Below are 15,230 nucleotides of genomic sequence, written 5' to 3' on the forward strand. Positions count from 1 at the left end.
TGTTTTTATTATCTTGTCCACACTGATGGTGATCTTTACTAATCGCCTCTCTCAAATATCTCAAGATTTACTGGGGGAAGAAACAAACAAAACTGTTTTTATCACCTACAATGAATCTAAAAGCTGTTCCACATTGTCACTGAGGAATGAATTACCTATGGACTCCAACTGGCACCTTTCCCACCACAATCCGCTTTCCAGTTTTACTGAGGGAGGTTTGAACTGAAAATTAATTGGTTTTAAACCTGCCAGATCTAATCAGCAAAGCTTAACTGGCAATTACTTTTCCTTTAAGCTTCTCCTCCACTGTTTAAACTGTACTGCCTTAGTAAATTTTAAAAAAAAAGTGTAAAATCTCAGATCAGTAACAGAATATAAATGTACTTTAAAAATAGCAAATAGGCCTGGGGTTAAATAGTAGGCCTGCTGAAGTAAATGAGAGTTTTTCAGTTGACTTCAATAGAGGCCCAGATTTCATGCCTGCATTTTAAAACTTTCTTTTTGGCAGTGGGTGTGGAGAGGCAGAAGAGAAGGGATGCGGTGACATCCTCTTTTTCTTCTTCTGTGGCATCTCAATTACAGGAGATTAGCAACCATGGAACCCATTCTGGACAATCCTCTGGTAATTTTTGTATGGATGAATAGTCCTTTTGATCTACCCAGGATACCACAAAAAGAAAAGGAGTACTTGTGGCACCTTAGAGACTAACAAATTTATTTGAGCGTGAGCTTTCGTGAGCTACAGCTCACTTCATCCATCCAAAGATCTTTTTTTGCCTCATATTCTTCGTCATTAACTTTCCCTTCCAATGCCCATGAACATGCATTGCCTGCTGAACTTCTTAAAAGTGTGCCCTGTAAATCAAATCTTTCTTTTCATAAGTTCTTTAAATAATATTTACTGAGTTCCAATGATCTCCAATACCTTTTCATTGATTATGTGGTTATCCATCATATTTTCAAAATTATTCCATAAGATCATAATTCTAAGGCTTATAGTTTCTTTGTTACTGATTGTTGGAATGTTCATGTTTCACAGCCATAATTTGATACAGGCCAAATGTAAGTTTTAAGAGTTAGAATTTAGTCTCCAAATTTATGTGCTTTCTGATCAGATGTTTATTCTTCCAGAATGTCTTTTGCTCTTGCTGTTCTGGTGCTGACTTCAATATTCAGTCTTCCATCTTCTATAAGGATGCTTACTAAGTGGTGAATCTCACATGTTTTCCCAGAATCCTTCCTTTAGCAACCTGATTTTGTGTTCAGGGTTCTGTTTTCCCAGCAATAGGTGTATAAGGTATTTGCTTGTCTCAGCCCATGACAGACCCACTGCCACACCCAGCATCTCTTTTCAGGCAGTTTTATTTTTCAAGCATAAGCAAAAACAACAAAAGAATTACTCAGCCCACCATGGTCTACAGCTGCCAGGGAATTTCCCCCTTTGCCTTTCTCAGTCCTTTTTGTGCAATAAGATGTGAAGCAGGAAGGCCTGAGAAAGGCAAAGGGGGAAATTCCCTGGGAGCTGTAGCCCAGGGTGGGCTGGGGAACTGTTGTTGTTTTGGGATACGTCTACGTTGCACTTTAAAATCTGTGGCAATGAGTTTCAGAGCCCGGGTCCACAGACTCAGGCTCATGGGGCTTGTGCTATGGCACTAAAAATTCAGCTATGTAGGTGTTTGGGCTTGGGTGGAGCTTGGGCTTTGAAGCCCAGGGATGTGGGTGGGCTCCTGAGCCCAAATGTGTGTGTTATGTAAACTTTGTACACGGTAGATTTTAGGGCTGCCACTTAGCAAGTCAGATGCCTGTGCCAGATATGGACTGACTACGGAGCTTCCTTCCCAGAGAGATACACTGGATGTGTTGGGTATAAGATCCTTTAATGTACTGCCATATATGGTTGAGGTTAGCCTAAATAAGGGAAGTTGCACATAGCACCAAGTATGCCATTACAGTCTGTACGCCTGTTTTTAGAATCAGCTTGACTGAGTCTGTAGTAGACCCAGGCTTTGAGACTCACTGCTGCAAGTTTTAAAACACAATGTAGACATACCCTGGGGTTTGAAAAATAAAACTGCTTGAAAAGAGATTCTGAGTCTGGTAGTGGGTCCTTCATGGGCTGTGGACAAGCCAGCACTTAATAGGTGTGATAACACAAACACTTAAAGTAGTGCAGGGAACTGTACCCGTATGTTCTGAAAGATTCCTTAGTATTCTTACATATTGGGTTTTGCATAATTACAAATGGGAACTGAAAACTATATTTAGATTTGGATTTATGTGCCTATGTGGATTGTGGCAATATATGTTCACTCTCTAGGATGGAACAAAATACTTTTTGGCTGTTTATTACATAAGAACGGCCATACTGAGTCAGACCAAAAGTCTATCTAGCCCAGTATCCTATCTTCCAACAGTGGCCAATGCCAGGTGCTTCAGAGAGAATGAACAGAACAGGTAATCATCAAGTGTTCCATCCCCTGTCACCTATTCCCAACTTCTGGCATCCAGGACTCTATATCCTTATCCAAACAAGCAACTGCAAGGTATCAAGGTGGAAGGAAGGGAATGTTACAGATGCAAATATAGGGAGGCAGATATATAACCCCACAGTCTTCACTCACCTTTTCAAATGTGTCACAACCTTTAGCTTCTAAAAGATCAGGAGAAGTTAGTATCCAAGTGTACATACGTTCAGAACTAGCAATGTATATTATGGGATCATTCTCACTTAATTGTGAAATGAAGATGCAGCACAATTTTAAAAGCATGTAATGACACATCCACTCCCAGTCTTTATTCAAGCCTAACGTAATGATGTCCAGTTTGCAAATTAATTCCAATTCAGCAGTCTCTCGTTGGAGTCTGTTTTTGAAGTTTTTTTGTTGAAGAATTGCCACTTTTAGGTATGTAATCGAGTGACCAGAGAGATTGAAGTGTTCTCCGACTGTTTTTTGAATGTTATAATTCTTAACATCTGATTTGTGTCCATTTATTCTTTTAGGTAGAGACTGTCCGGTTTGGCCAATGTACACGGCAGAGGGGCATTGCTGGCACATGATGACATATATCACATTGGTAGATGTGCAGGTGAACGAGCCTCTGAACTGGAATTAATTTGCAAACTGGACACCATTACATTAGGCTTGAATAAAGCTGGGAGTGGATGTGTCATTACACAAAGTAAAATTATTTCCCCATGTTTATTTCCCCTTTCCCCACCCCCACTGTTCCTCACATGTTCTTGTCAACTGCTGGAAATGGCCCACCTTGCTTATCACTACAAAAGGTTTTTTTTTTCTCTCCTGCTGGTAATAGCTCACCTTACCTGATCACTCTCGTTACAGTGTTTATGGTAACACCCATTGTTTCATGTTCTCTGTGTATATAAAATCTCCCCACTGTATTTTCCACTGCATGCATCCGATGAAGTGAGCTGTAGCTCACGAAAACTTATGCTCAAATAAATTGGTTAGTCTCTAAGGTGCCACAAATACTCCTTTTCTTTTTGCGGATACAGACTAACACGGCTGCTACTCTGAAACCTGTCATTAGGTAAAAAAGGTCACCCAGCTCCTGAACTGACTGCTGAGACTAAGTGGAAAGGATTTTTGAAGAGAAAGATGCCATCCTTTATCAAGGTTGCCTGGAGGCCTGGGTACCTGGGCACATATATTGTTTCTTCCCTCCTTATATGCACTCCCACATCCCCCAGCACCACTCACAATAAAGTATCATGGCATCAGTACTACTGCGACCTAACTTATGCACCTGATAACTCCATGCTTCAGTTTGTTAATATAAAATAGGAATAGTGCCATATGTGAATGTTTTGAGGTTTGACTCATGCTTGGAAAGTATTTTGCAGAAACAGTTTAAAAAGCACTAAGTGCTAATAATTCTTCATCAGGATCTGAACAGAACAGTCTCTGCTGGGAGCCCCTGACTTTCTGTAGCGAAAAGAAAATCATTCTGAAAGCTACAGATAGTTTGCTTACTGGTGGAACTATTATGTTTTATGCAAAGCTCTTCAGTAAAGTCCTGCCTGTCAGAGCTGGGAAATGTGCAGTCTTAACTATACATCATACATAATACTTACCTAGCCCAATCTGCATAAGGACATAAGCACTGTTGAGCTGCCTAGAGCAACTGATAGCTCCAAAGCAGCAGCTTTTGCCTTAGGATTTATTTCTAAGGGAGACTGGTTCTGAGAATAAAGTCGCCCCCTCATGAGCAGCTAGAGACCTGCAGGTGCACTTAAACCACAACATTGGTTTAGCTATCTGCTGCACTGTGCAGGCTCATCCCTACCATTGTACAGGCTTTTATTCTGAAGTGATGGCCTCAGCCAGTCCTACTCAACACATCCATCGGAGCCAGCTGCACAATACCATCTTTCCCAGATACCCTTGGATCTGAGGCTTTCTTCAGAGCTGAGGATCTTCCAGATGTTTTCCCAAATCCTTCTGTTTGCCATCAGTCTCCTGCCTGTGAATGTGGGACATTTCCTCTGCTGTTTGATGAAATCCATCCCAGGTAAGAATCCCCTTCTCTCCCTCCTGCACAGGGACTGACGGGTCTCCTGCTCTTAGATCTGCTGCTGGAGACAGGTCAGTAGAGGAATTTTATTTCTAATAGAAATTAGGAATTAAATGATACAATGAGTTTGCTAGACAGCACGGAGATCCCTAGTTATTTTGCAAGCTAATAAACAGGAGGAGCAAATGCATTGCACAGATTATATCAGATTATAAATGGAAAATACAGGTTTAGAGCTCGGGAAACCATCAGTAAACAGCAAAAAGAAAAGGAGTACTTGTGGCACCTTAGAGACTAACCAATTTATTTGAGCATAAGCTTTCGTGAGCTACAGCTCACTTCATCAGATGGATATCGTGGAAACTGCAGCAGACTTTATATATACACAGAGAATATGAAACAATACCTCCTCCCACCCCACTGTCCTGCTGGTAATAGCTTATCTAAAGTGATCATCAGGTGGGCCATTTCCAGCACAAATCCAGGTTTTCTCACCCTCCACCCCCCCACACAAATTCACTCTCCTGCTGGTGATAGCCCATCCAAAGTGACAACTCTTTACACAATGTGCATGACAATCAAGTTGGGCTATTTCCTGCACAAATCCAGGTTTTCTCACATCCCCCCCGCCCCCATACACACACAAACTCACTCTCCTGCTGGTAATAGCTCATCCAAACTGACAACTCTTCAAGTTTAAATCCAAGTTAAACCAGAACATCGGGGGGGGGGGGGGGGGAGGGTAGGAAAAAACAAGAGGAAACAGGCTACCTTGCATAATGACTTAGCCACTCCCAGTCTCTATTTAAGCCTAAATTAATAGGAACAGCAGCGTCTCTGCAGGGAGTCTGTTGTATGAGGGAAGTGTCAGTGGGTTGTAACAGGGAAATGGCTGCTTGGGGCAGGGGCCCCTACTGAAGTTTGGATCACCCACCGTTGGATCACCCACCACAGGAGGCAGGAAGAGGCCACCATTTGGAGTTCTGTGCAGTATCTCCAGGGGACTCAGCAGTGTATGCTACCACTACACAATTTTAAATCTGCTGCTTGTTTAACAGAGAGATCTGTCATCACTCATTGCGATCTGGAGGTGAGCTGTAAAAGAAAGGAATTAACCAGATTCCCCGCTGAATTTTTTTTTGGTAGAATCAAAGGGCCGCTCCCATGGACATCAAGAGGTTGGATATTTTTCCAAGCCTGTCTTGTGATGATGTTATCCAGTGTGTATCTCAGGATACGAAGTTAGGAGCCAGCCCCAGAGGCTAACTCTTTAATCAAATCTGTTGCTAAATTTGTGAGGCATGACAAGAAATCCAATATCAGGCAGTTCTTTATCAGAATGGAGATGGAAAATATAAAGACGGAATTATCAACACAAAATGTCTGAGGAATGTTAGTGCTGGGCTTCAGTGCTATCTGTAACAACCTCTGGCCCCACCATTTCAGATCTGGTAAAGTAAAGTGTTTTCCACTGAAAGATCCAATACTGCATGTGTCTGTGGCCGTCTTGTGTTATATTTTGATAGAAGAGCTATATTTCTCAAAGCAAAGCTATCAAGGCAGCATGTATGTGAAACTTCCACAGTTCTAACTTACAAAGGCCATGGTACGTTTGAAGGTGGATTTTTGAATCACTCTATAATTTAGGGTGGGGATCTCTTGGATAGTCCATCCCTCAGCATCTCCCCCTATCTGCTTTCATTATATCTAAATCATCCTTAAAGATGAGCTGTACAGGGAGGCATATGGGACTGTGCCCTGTTTTGATTCTATGAGTTGGGGAAAAAAGGCCTGAGGTTTCCCCCCGCCCCCTCCCCCCTTGTACCTAATTGGCAATACTAGGTCTTCCCAGTATTGTTTTTGCTGGTAGTCTGGTTGGAGACCCCAAGGACGTAGAATGAGATTTCTCAACCTTTAGCTGAATACTGAATCTGTAACAAGATCTTTTCTTCCTGTTGTTTGTTCAGGCATTTGAGTGAAACAGGTCGTGATAAAACCCCTAAACAGTCTGAATAAAAATCCCTTTTTCACTCTAGCTGCTGTCACTTCCCCAGAGTCAGCCATAATCCTGCTAGCTCTCCAGTTATCCGTAGAGTTTTCCATGAAAAACAGGATTTTGAGGGATATCTGATTAAAACAAATGTTTAACAAAGAATGTATCAGGCTTTGTTCATCTCAAGAAACAGGGTACAAAGCCCACTTGTTTTCCTTTTGTATGTTGCCTTTTTCTAATGGTGTCTGGGTCTTCATCTTAAAATTATATCACTTTATGGTAGTTTTGCCAGCTGCTTGCCTTACTGTTAACTGTTCTAAGGATATAAATGTAACTATGCTCTCAGCTTAAGCTTCTGTGGACAAACCCAGCTCCTCTTTGAGCCAAACACTGTTTAAAAGAATGCTATGTGATTTGTCCTTGAATTCTGCCCAAATCTGATTCGTGTGAGTTGCGGGGACCATTTTTGGGGAGGTTAGGTGTTGAGAGATGAGCTGGAGTACTCACATTTTGGAGACAGGGAAAAATCTACAGAACAGAGTCTACTCAGTTCCCGTTCTGGATCCTAGACCATAACAACTCTGCAGAAATGTCTATTTAGTGGAACTGCAGCCTCTCTGTTTAAAATTTTGAAATGAAAATGTTTTACAGCTAGAATATCTCAACCAACTCCTCTATAAATGCCTCTATCAGTCTGTATAGCTGTCAGATTTCAGCTTGTATGAAAAGACTCCCTCTCTTTATTTCTAATGGATTTTTATCAGCATTAATGTTGGGATTGGATGAATTATTTTATATGGGATTTAATAGAATTTAATTGAGTTTTAAGAGGGAGAGGCAGCTATATGTTGCAGGATAATTACTTTAGCCCTGCAACCTGACTTATTTATCTAGCTGCAGTCTCATATTAGAGATCTAAGAAGGATTTGAGGATTGGTGAGCCAGATATCCACATTGTAGGAGGGTAAATTGCCATATCCCTTCAGGACAACATGCAACCTTACCTGTCCTTAGTAGCAGATCTGAACAAGCAAGCTTACAAAAGTGCAGCTTGTCAACCAGTTTCTTGCTGAATTGTCCTTCCTCTGTTCTCTTGTACTGATTGCTGAATTTGTCTCTGAAGAACTAGACATCCGGCTTTGGAGATTTACAGATCATTTGTGCAGCAATTTAATTTAATCTCAAGGATTAAAGGAGGGAGGCTGGAAGATATAGCTGAGGTGGTGAAAGTGATTGGTTTTGTCAGAAGGAATTGCTTCCTGATAGGAAATGCCACCTCATAAGAGATGGAATTTTAATATTGTCTAGAATTTCTTCAGCCTCAGGCCTTGCTTGCACTAGGAAATATTTCTGTTTCAGGAAGGGGCTTAGCTGTACCATTGCTGGCCACTGTTTGTCCTTGTTATGCTTACAGCTAAACCTTAGTCAATACGGGTTAATCTAAACCAAATGCTGAACCACACCTGTCTCTTTGTGCTGATGAGGCCTTGTGAGCTCGGCTGGCTGAGCCCACAAACTGAGTAAGTGTTGGTTTAAGAGAGTTCTCCTCAATCTGTGCCTGCCATGGGCTGCTGCACCTGTTAACTGGGATGTGTGGCCAACATTTCAACAAGGGGATTCCTCAGAAATGCTCCTCCTCAGTCTGTGATGCACATGATATTCCCTAGGTAAAATCTGCCCGTTCATGCTCCAAATGTGGAGCCCAGTCCAGTCTCAGCAGCTGGTTTATATTAGTCATGTTTTCAGCTCTCTCTGCAAGGCAAAGGATCAGAGACTGAGTTCTAAAGTCCCCTGGGAGCAAAGATTCCCCCTGTAGTGTAGAAGAATTGGATAGTATCCCTTTAAATAGTTTGTGAACTCTCTAGTAGCCCTGACTGTTCCTTATGTGTCAGAAGCCACCCAGTCCCTGTGTGTATGGAGCTAGGCCTGGCATGTTCAATCTACATAGTAAGCATGGTTACTTAGACCCTCCCCCACCCCCACAACTGTGCTCATATAGTTCCTTCGTATTACATTTGTTGGGTAAAGACCAAAAGACACAACACCCCCTTACAGGATGTATAGGTGGCTCAGTTAGCCAGGGGTGTGCACAACTTGCAAGCCTGCTGCAGCCCACCTGGGCTCTCCTGCCAGGGTCCCTCCTGTTGCCACCTTTCTCTGTTGCTCTGCTGACTTCCACTCTCCTGCATCATATCTTTGCAGTTCCTCCCTTTCAGGGCTTGGCCCAGCTGCATCTCGAAAGCCCAAGAAAAGCTCTGCGTGTCATTTTATGTCTTCAAAGCACTTTACGAATTACTGCATTTCCTCATCTCCCCCTACATGCCCAGCTCCTCGTGCTCTGCCCAAGTTTCTGTTCTGGCTGCTCCCTTTGTCTGTCTGCTTTACCCAGCTGCCCCTTCACACAGAATAGCTTCCTAGTCAATGTGCACTAAGCAACGTCCCTTTCCTCTGTAAGGTTCCCCTTCCCCATACCTCTTTCTACTGCGTGTAATTGTAAGCTCCTGGGGACAGGGACTGTCCCTTCTTGAATGTCAGGAAAGTACCCAGTACATTGTGGGGTTACCATAGACTAAAAATTATAATACCATGAACCTATCAAGACCTCAGCCCACTCTATCGCAGTCTATATGAGGAAGAACTACCCATTGCTGACAATGGGTGCCAGCACTGGGCTGAGGTGCAGTCAGACAGCAAAGGTACACCAGTCTAAACTTTTCAGCATGATTCTGGAAACCCTTGGTTAACCCCTGCGTGGATTAAGTTTTAATCACAGGTGTCTGAAACAACACTTGTGTTGGATTATGGAATGTGGGGAGTTGCAAACTATCACTTGACAGTGGGGCTGGAGGTTTCTGGTCCTGCTTGCAGTCAGTGCAATTGGTATCAATCTGGAAAGAGCCAATTTAAAGCAAGATAGGGTGAGCTTTGTCTCACTGCTGTAGAGAGTAGCCTGTTTTTTCTCTCTCTGTTTTGGGGTTCTTGTGTGTTATTGTTCTGAATTCTAAGAAATGAAATGGTGTTATGTTGCAACCTTTCATCAAGGGTATTTATGTGCTTATCTAATTCTCTGTGTGCTGTGAACATAACAGCACTGATGTCCATGCTTTGACTTGCTAGTCAAACTCTGCTAGTTGTTAAACTGTGCTGCTGAACTTGTGACTGACATCCATTGTTAGCAGTGAGCAATTTTTGAGCGTAGACCAGATTTGCAGATTTTAAGAACATGAGAATGGCCATACTGGGTCAGACCAATGGTCCAACTAGCCCAGTAGCCTGTATTCTGACTGACCAGTGCCAGATGCTTCAGAGTGAATAAACAGAACAGGACAATTTGGAGTTATCCATCCCCTGTGGTCTAGTCCCAGCTTCTGGTAGTTGAAGGTTTAGGGACACCGGGAGCATGGGGTTGTGTCTCTGACCATCTTGGCAAGGAGCCATTGATGGATCTATCCTCCATGAACTCATCTAATTCTTTTTTGAACCCAGTTATACTTTTGGACTTCACTATATCCCATGGCAATGAGTTCCACAGGTTGACTGTATTTTGTGAAGAAGTATTCCTTTTGTTTGTTTTTAATCTGCTGCCTATTAATTTCATTGGATGACCCCTAGTTCTTGTGTTATATGAAGGGGTAAATAACACTTCCCTATTCACTTTTTCATACCATACATGCTTTTATATGTACGTCTATAGATCTCGATCATATCCCTCTTTAGTCATCTCTTTTCTAAGATGAACAGTCCAAGTCTTTTTAATCTCTCCTAGTAGGAAAACTATTCCATACTCCTAATAATTTTTGTTGCCCTTCACTGTACTTTTTCCAATTCTAATATATCTTTTTTGAGATGGGATGACAAGAACTGCCCACAGTATTCAAGGTGTGGGCATACATGGATTTATATAGTGGCATTACGATATTTTCTGTTTTATTATCTATCCCTTTTTTAATGGTTCCTAATGTTCTGTTAGCTTTGCTTGGCCTCTGCTGCACATTGAGTGGATGTTTTCAGAGAACTATCCACAATGACTCCAAGATCTTGTTCTTGAGTCATAACAGCTAATTTAAACCCCATCTTTTTGTATATATAGTTCCTAGCGAGAGGAAACCATTGTGATCATCCATTCTGTCCTTCTGCATAATGCAGGCTGAAGAATTTCTGTTCCTGCATCCAGCACAATACCTTCTGGTTGAAGGGAACTGGATCTTTTAGAAAGGTGTCTGGTCTTGATTTAAAGACTTCAGCTGGAAGACAGTCCATCTCATTCCAGGCATCTGTTCAGCTTGTTCTCTGTTGCTGTGCATGACACTGACTGTTGCCTTCACAGTGTAAGATGTTGCAATCAGGCACTCTTTAAAAAACACTTTACTGGAAATGATGGGAGGAGAGAGAATTTGGGTCTATGGCAAAACCACTTTCGTGGGTTGGTATAAAAATTAAGGCTCAGATATGACAGTGACAGGTATAATGGAAATATCTTGAGAAAAGAGAATTGTTGCAGAAGGTTTTATTCACTGTTCAGCTCTGATGCTGTAATACATAGGCATGGGGCTGGCTGCTTCCACCTCAGGGATCAGAAAGGTGTATGCTAATGCTGTGCAACCAGGTCTCTTCTGGAGAGTTGTTTCACTCCCACGTCAAGCTTTTGCACTTGGAATACAGAACATCTAATCCTGTACACAGGAATCACCCCAGTGGAGGGGAAGCTGTCTGGCTCTCAGAGCAGGTAAGAAACAGGAATCTTAAGAGAGAACAATGCCACAGAAGGGGGAAAGAATGTGATCTGTAAAATAGAGGAGAAAGCTGCTAAGAAGCAGAAGCTCTTGCAATGAACTGACCTTTGTTCTACAGTTGTTGCAGCACAGGGGACTTTCCGCCTAGCAGGTGATTTGCTGGTGCCACGATTAAAAAGGGGTCTTGCATGACAAAAAAACAGAGAAGGCTGTTTGTTCTAATGGTGGCTTTTATGGAGGTGGCCAATCCCATATCCCAGTCAGCAACTATACAGAGAGTTTGTTTTATTTTTTACAAACAAAGCTAATTCTTCTTGGTTTCCAAAAGCAAGTAGCAGGCATGACTGTTAGGGGACTAAAGTGCCTTTTGCCTAGATGTGACTAACCTACTTTGAAGGAGGGACAGGTCCCCGGCAGATACTCAGATGTGCCCTCGCCCCACCTGCTGAGTCATGTGTGACATCTGACTTGTTGCATCTCTGACAAGCTGCATGTATCCCCTAGGGCATGAACATAGTGATCTTGCTCTCTCGGGGTATGTTCCTGCTTTTTATGCCTCTACAGTGTGTGTTCAGAGCCACCCTGGGGCCATGGGAGCCAGTTAACTAAGTAACAAGCTGTATAAAAATGTTCCCCTGTGTCCGGTCTCCTCTGCATTTCTAATGCACCCATCACCAAGGTATCTAGGTGAACAGAGAAATACATTTGATAATGAAGCCTTGAGAGCTTGACTGAGAGGTACTGCCCTGCACTGATGCATCACCTCCCACCACTGATTGGAAACCCCTGGGACTGAGCATGTTCCCTGCACACTGCTCCCAGGCTGGCTGAGCCTGGGTCTGGGCTGTAGTAGTGCTAGGGTGGCTCCTCTGTACTGCTTTCCATACCTGCATTGTGCCCAGCCCACCTGGTACTACAATGGACCGTCACTCAATGGGGAGACCTAGGTGCCTGCATAGACTCTGTAACAGATCCTCTTACACTGGTGTTGGTGGAAGAGCAGAGCCTTTGGAGGAGTTCAGCATGAGGTTTTCCGGGGAATCTATAAGCACCACTTTGTGTTATCTCTATTTAGGTTGCAACATATTTATTTCTGGGCACATTATAGTCTCTCTCTCTAGATGGTCGTAACAAATGTCTGTCTCACTTACTGTTGTTACATGTTCAAATAAATTATATTAGCTTAGTCTTCCTGAAAAGTTCATTTCCTCCCTCTCTGCAACATACAAAAGTACCTTGCAGGTGTCTGTGCTGGATTAATCACAGTAAGATTTAATGCACTGAATTTTCAGCTCCCCATGGCAGTGACAGAAACTCTGGAAGCAGAGTTTTATTTTGAACATCGGTTGCATTTTGGTTATTTGCAGGATGCTTTTGTCATGGAACTCCAAGCCCGACTTGCAGATATCTAGGCTGGTGGCTGTCAGTCTGTAGCCTTTAGCACTAAGGGCCTTAGTCACTTGCTGTCTTCTAACTTCTTATTTGTTCTTCGCAGTTCTAAAGGACTTTCTGCCGAGCCCACAACAGGAGCCGCTCACCTTCAGCAACCGGAAGGGTTTGCAATGCATCTCGCCACTAATGAGAAGTGTGGAAGAGACTCCTCAGCCCATCCTGACAAAGGTCAAAGGGCACATTCCAAAGTGGCTCAATGGCAGCCTGCTAAGGAATGGGCCTGGGAAGTTTGAGTTTGGAGAGGAGAAGTAAGTCTAGATTTGATTGTACTTTCTAATGATTCCAGGCTGGGGGTTGGTCAAACCTAGAAGGCACCTGCATAAATACATCAGCCATTAGAGGCCTTCCTTAGCTCTGAAGGTGTGTGACCATGAGGAAATGCTTATAGATCCCATTCTTCTAATACAAACTCTTCTCTCATCAAGAAGCTTTCAGCACCTTTACTAGCCAGATTCATTAATCCTCGTGACCTCCCTGGGAAGTAGGAAGGTGTTTTTCCACAGTTTAAAGGAGGCCGTGACCAGCGGAAGGCCACAACATGAGCTAACAAAGCTGGGGATGAAACCCTGGCATCCTGACTCCCAGTGCTCTGTCTGTAACAGCCACTTCCCACGCCCACCCTGTAGTCCCAGGCATGATTTGCCATCCTGATTACACTAAGCTGTTTATGTGGCTATAAAAACAAACCCAGCCCTCACGCTGGTTGGTGTTCTCTCATTTCAAAACAAAAAAATGTAGATCTATATTTTTAACAAGTTAGAACCCAAGCCAGTGTTTGACTGATGGTCTGTCACTCAAGCAAACCCACAGAGCTGGCTCATCTTCACATTGACTGGATGGGAGCAAGAGTGGCTGATGGAGATTAGCACACCTGATGTTCTACCTCTGAAAAACTGGTCTTCTTCAAAAGGCCTCACAGGGCATCTCCTCTGTGGAGGGGATGGAATTCTGCGAAGTGCTGTAGTTTGGCCCATTGCTCCCAGATTGTTTCTTGCTCAAGGGGCTTTAAATAACAAAACAGGAGTAGACCAAAGCATACTAGGGACTGGTTAGACATTCAGCTCACAGCAGGCTCCTGAGGATAGATTTACACCCCAGCTTGCCATGCACTAAGAGTTAGTGAAGACAACCCTAATTTGTGTTCTATTTCTGCAGCACCATAAGCATGCAGGGGCTTTGTAGAACAACATAGTTTCAGTCCATGAAAGCTTGTGGGTAACGTTCTCAGAAGCACTAAGGCCCATTTTCAAAAGACACTTAAGCACTTAGGAGGTTGAGTCATTGAAAGTGAACGGAACTCAGGCTTCTAGGTGTCGAAAGTCACTTTTGGAAATGAGACTTAGACGCTTAAGCCACTTAGGGCACGTCTACACAGCAATTAAACACCCGTGGCTAGCCCAGGTCAGCTGACTTGGGCTCAATGGGCTTAGGCTGCGGGGCTGTAAAATTGCTGCACAGACATTTGGGCTTATGCTGGAGCCTGAGCTCCAGGATCCACGTATGAGGAGAGCCACAGTGTCTGGGTTCCAGCCCAAACCCAAAGGTCTATGCAGCAATTTTTAGTCCCGCAGCCCAACCACTGCGAGCCCGAGTCAGCTGATCCGGGAGAGCCATGGCCATGCTGCAGGTCTTTTATTCCAGTGCAGACTTACTCTTAGGGTACATCTGTACTGCAAGCAGCAGCCTGTGACAGCAAGTCTCAAAGTCTGGGTCTACAGCCAGACTTATGGGGCTTGTTGTGCTTCACAGAATCATAGGACTGGAAGGGACCTCGAGAGGTCATGTAGTCCAGTTCCCTGCACTCAAGGCAGGACTAAGTATTATCTAGACCATCCCTGACAGGTGTTTGTCCAACCTGCTCTTAAAAATCTCCAGTGATGGAGATTCCACAATCTCCCTAGGCAATTTATTCCAGTGCTTAACCACCCTGACAGATAGGAAGTTTTTCCTAATGTCCAACCTAAACCTCCTTTCCTGCAATTTAAGCCCATTGCTTCTTGTCCTATCATCAGCGGTAAAAAAGAACAATTTTCCTTCCTCCTCCTTGTATCAATCTTTTATGTACTTGAAAACTGTTATCATGTCCCCTCTCAGTCTTCTCTTTTCCAAACTAAACAAACCCAATTTTTCAATCTTCCCTCGTACGTCATGTTTTCTAGACCTTTAATCATTTTTGTTGCTCTTCTCTGGACCTTCTCCAATTTGTCGACATCTTTCCTGAAATGAGGCACCCAGAACTGGACACAATACTCCAGTCAAGGCCTAATCAGCGTGGAGTAGAGAGGAAGAATTACTTCTTGTGTCTTGCTTACAATACTGCTGCTAATACATCCTAAAAACAGCTGGGTAGATGTTTGGGCTTGGGCTCTGAAGGCCCTCATCCCCCCTCCAGGCTTTAGAGCCTGAACTCCAGCCTGAGCCCAAATGTCTACACAGCTATTTTTAGCACCTGGGGTCTGAGACTTGCTGTAGCTTGCTGTGTAGACAAACCCCTAGATGCTTTTGATAATTTGAGC

The 15,230-nt window shown here is 43.3% G+C and overlaps 1 protein-coding gene across 5 annotated transcripts in view; it reads left to right on the forward strand.

Moving 5' to 3' along the window:
- BCO2 (beta-carotene oxygenase 2) overlaps window positions 1-15,230 on the forward strand; it is an 82,667-nt gene that overhangs the window by 47,006 nt on the left and 20,431 nt on the right. For 2 of the 5 annotated variants that reach the window (XM_073320801.1, XM_073320799.1), the window contains one exon: window positions 12,758-12,962. In XM_073320801.1, the coding sequence (XP_073176902.1) occupies window positions 12,758-12,962 (205 nt within the window). Of the gene's footprint in view, window positions 1-3,064; window positions 3,088-4,062; window positions 4,534-5,278; window positions 5,627-12,757; window positions 12,963-15,230 lie in introns of those variants that run through there. The other 3 variants (XM_078849861.1, XM_073320800.2, XM_073320802.2) reach the window with 3 other exon arrangements.

This window comes from Lepidochelys kempii, chromosome 22 (genome assembly GCF_965140285.1).
Source record: "Lepidochelys kempii isolate rLepKem1 chromosome 22, rLepKem1.hap1, whole genome shotgun sequence".
NCBI lineage: Eukaryota > Metazoa > Chordata > Testudines > Cheloniidae > Lepidochelys > Lepidochelys kempii.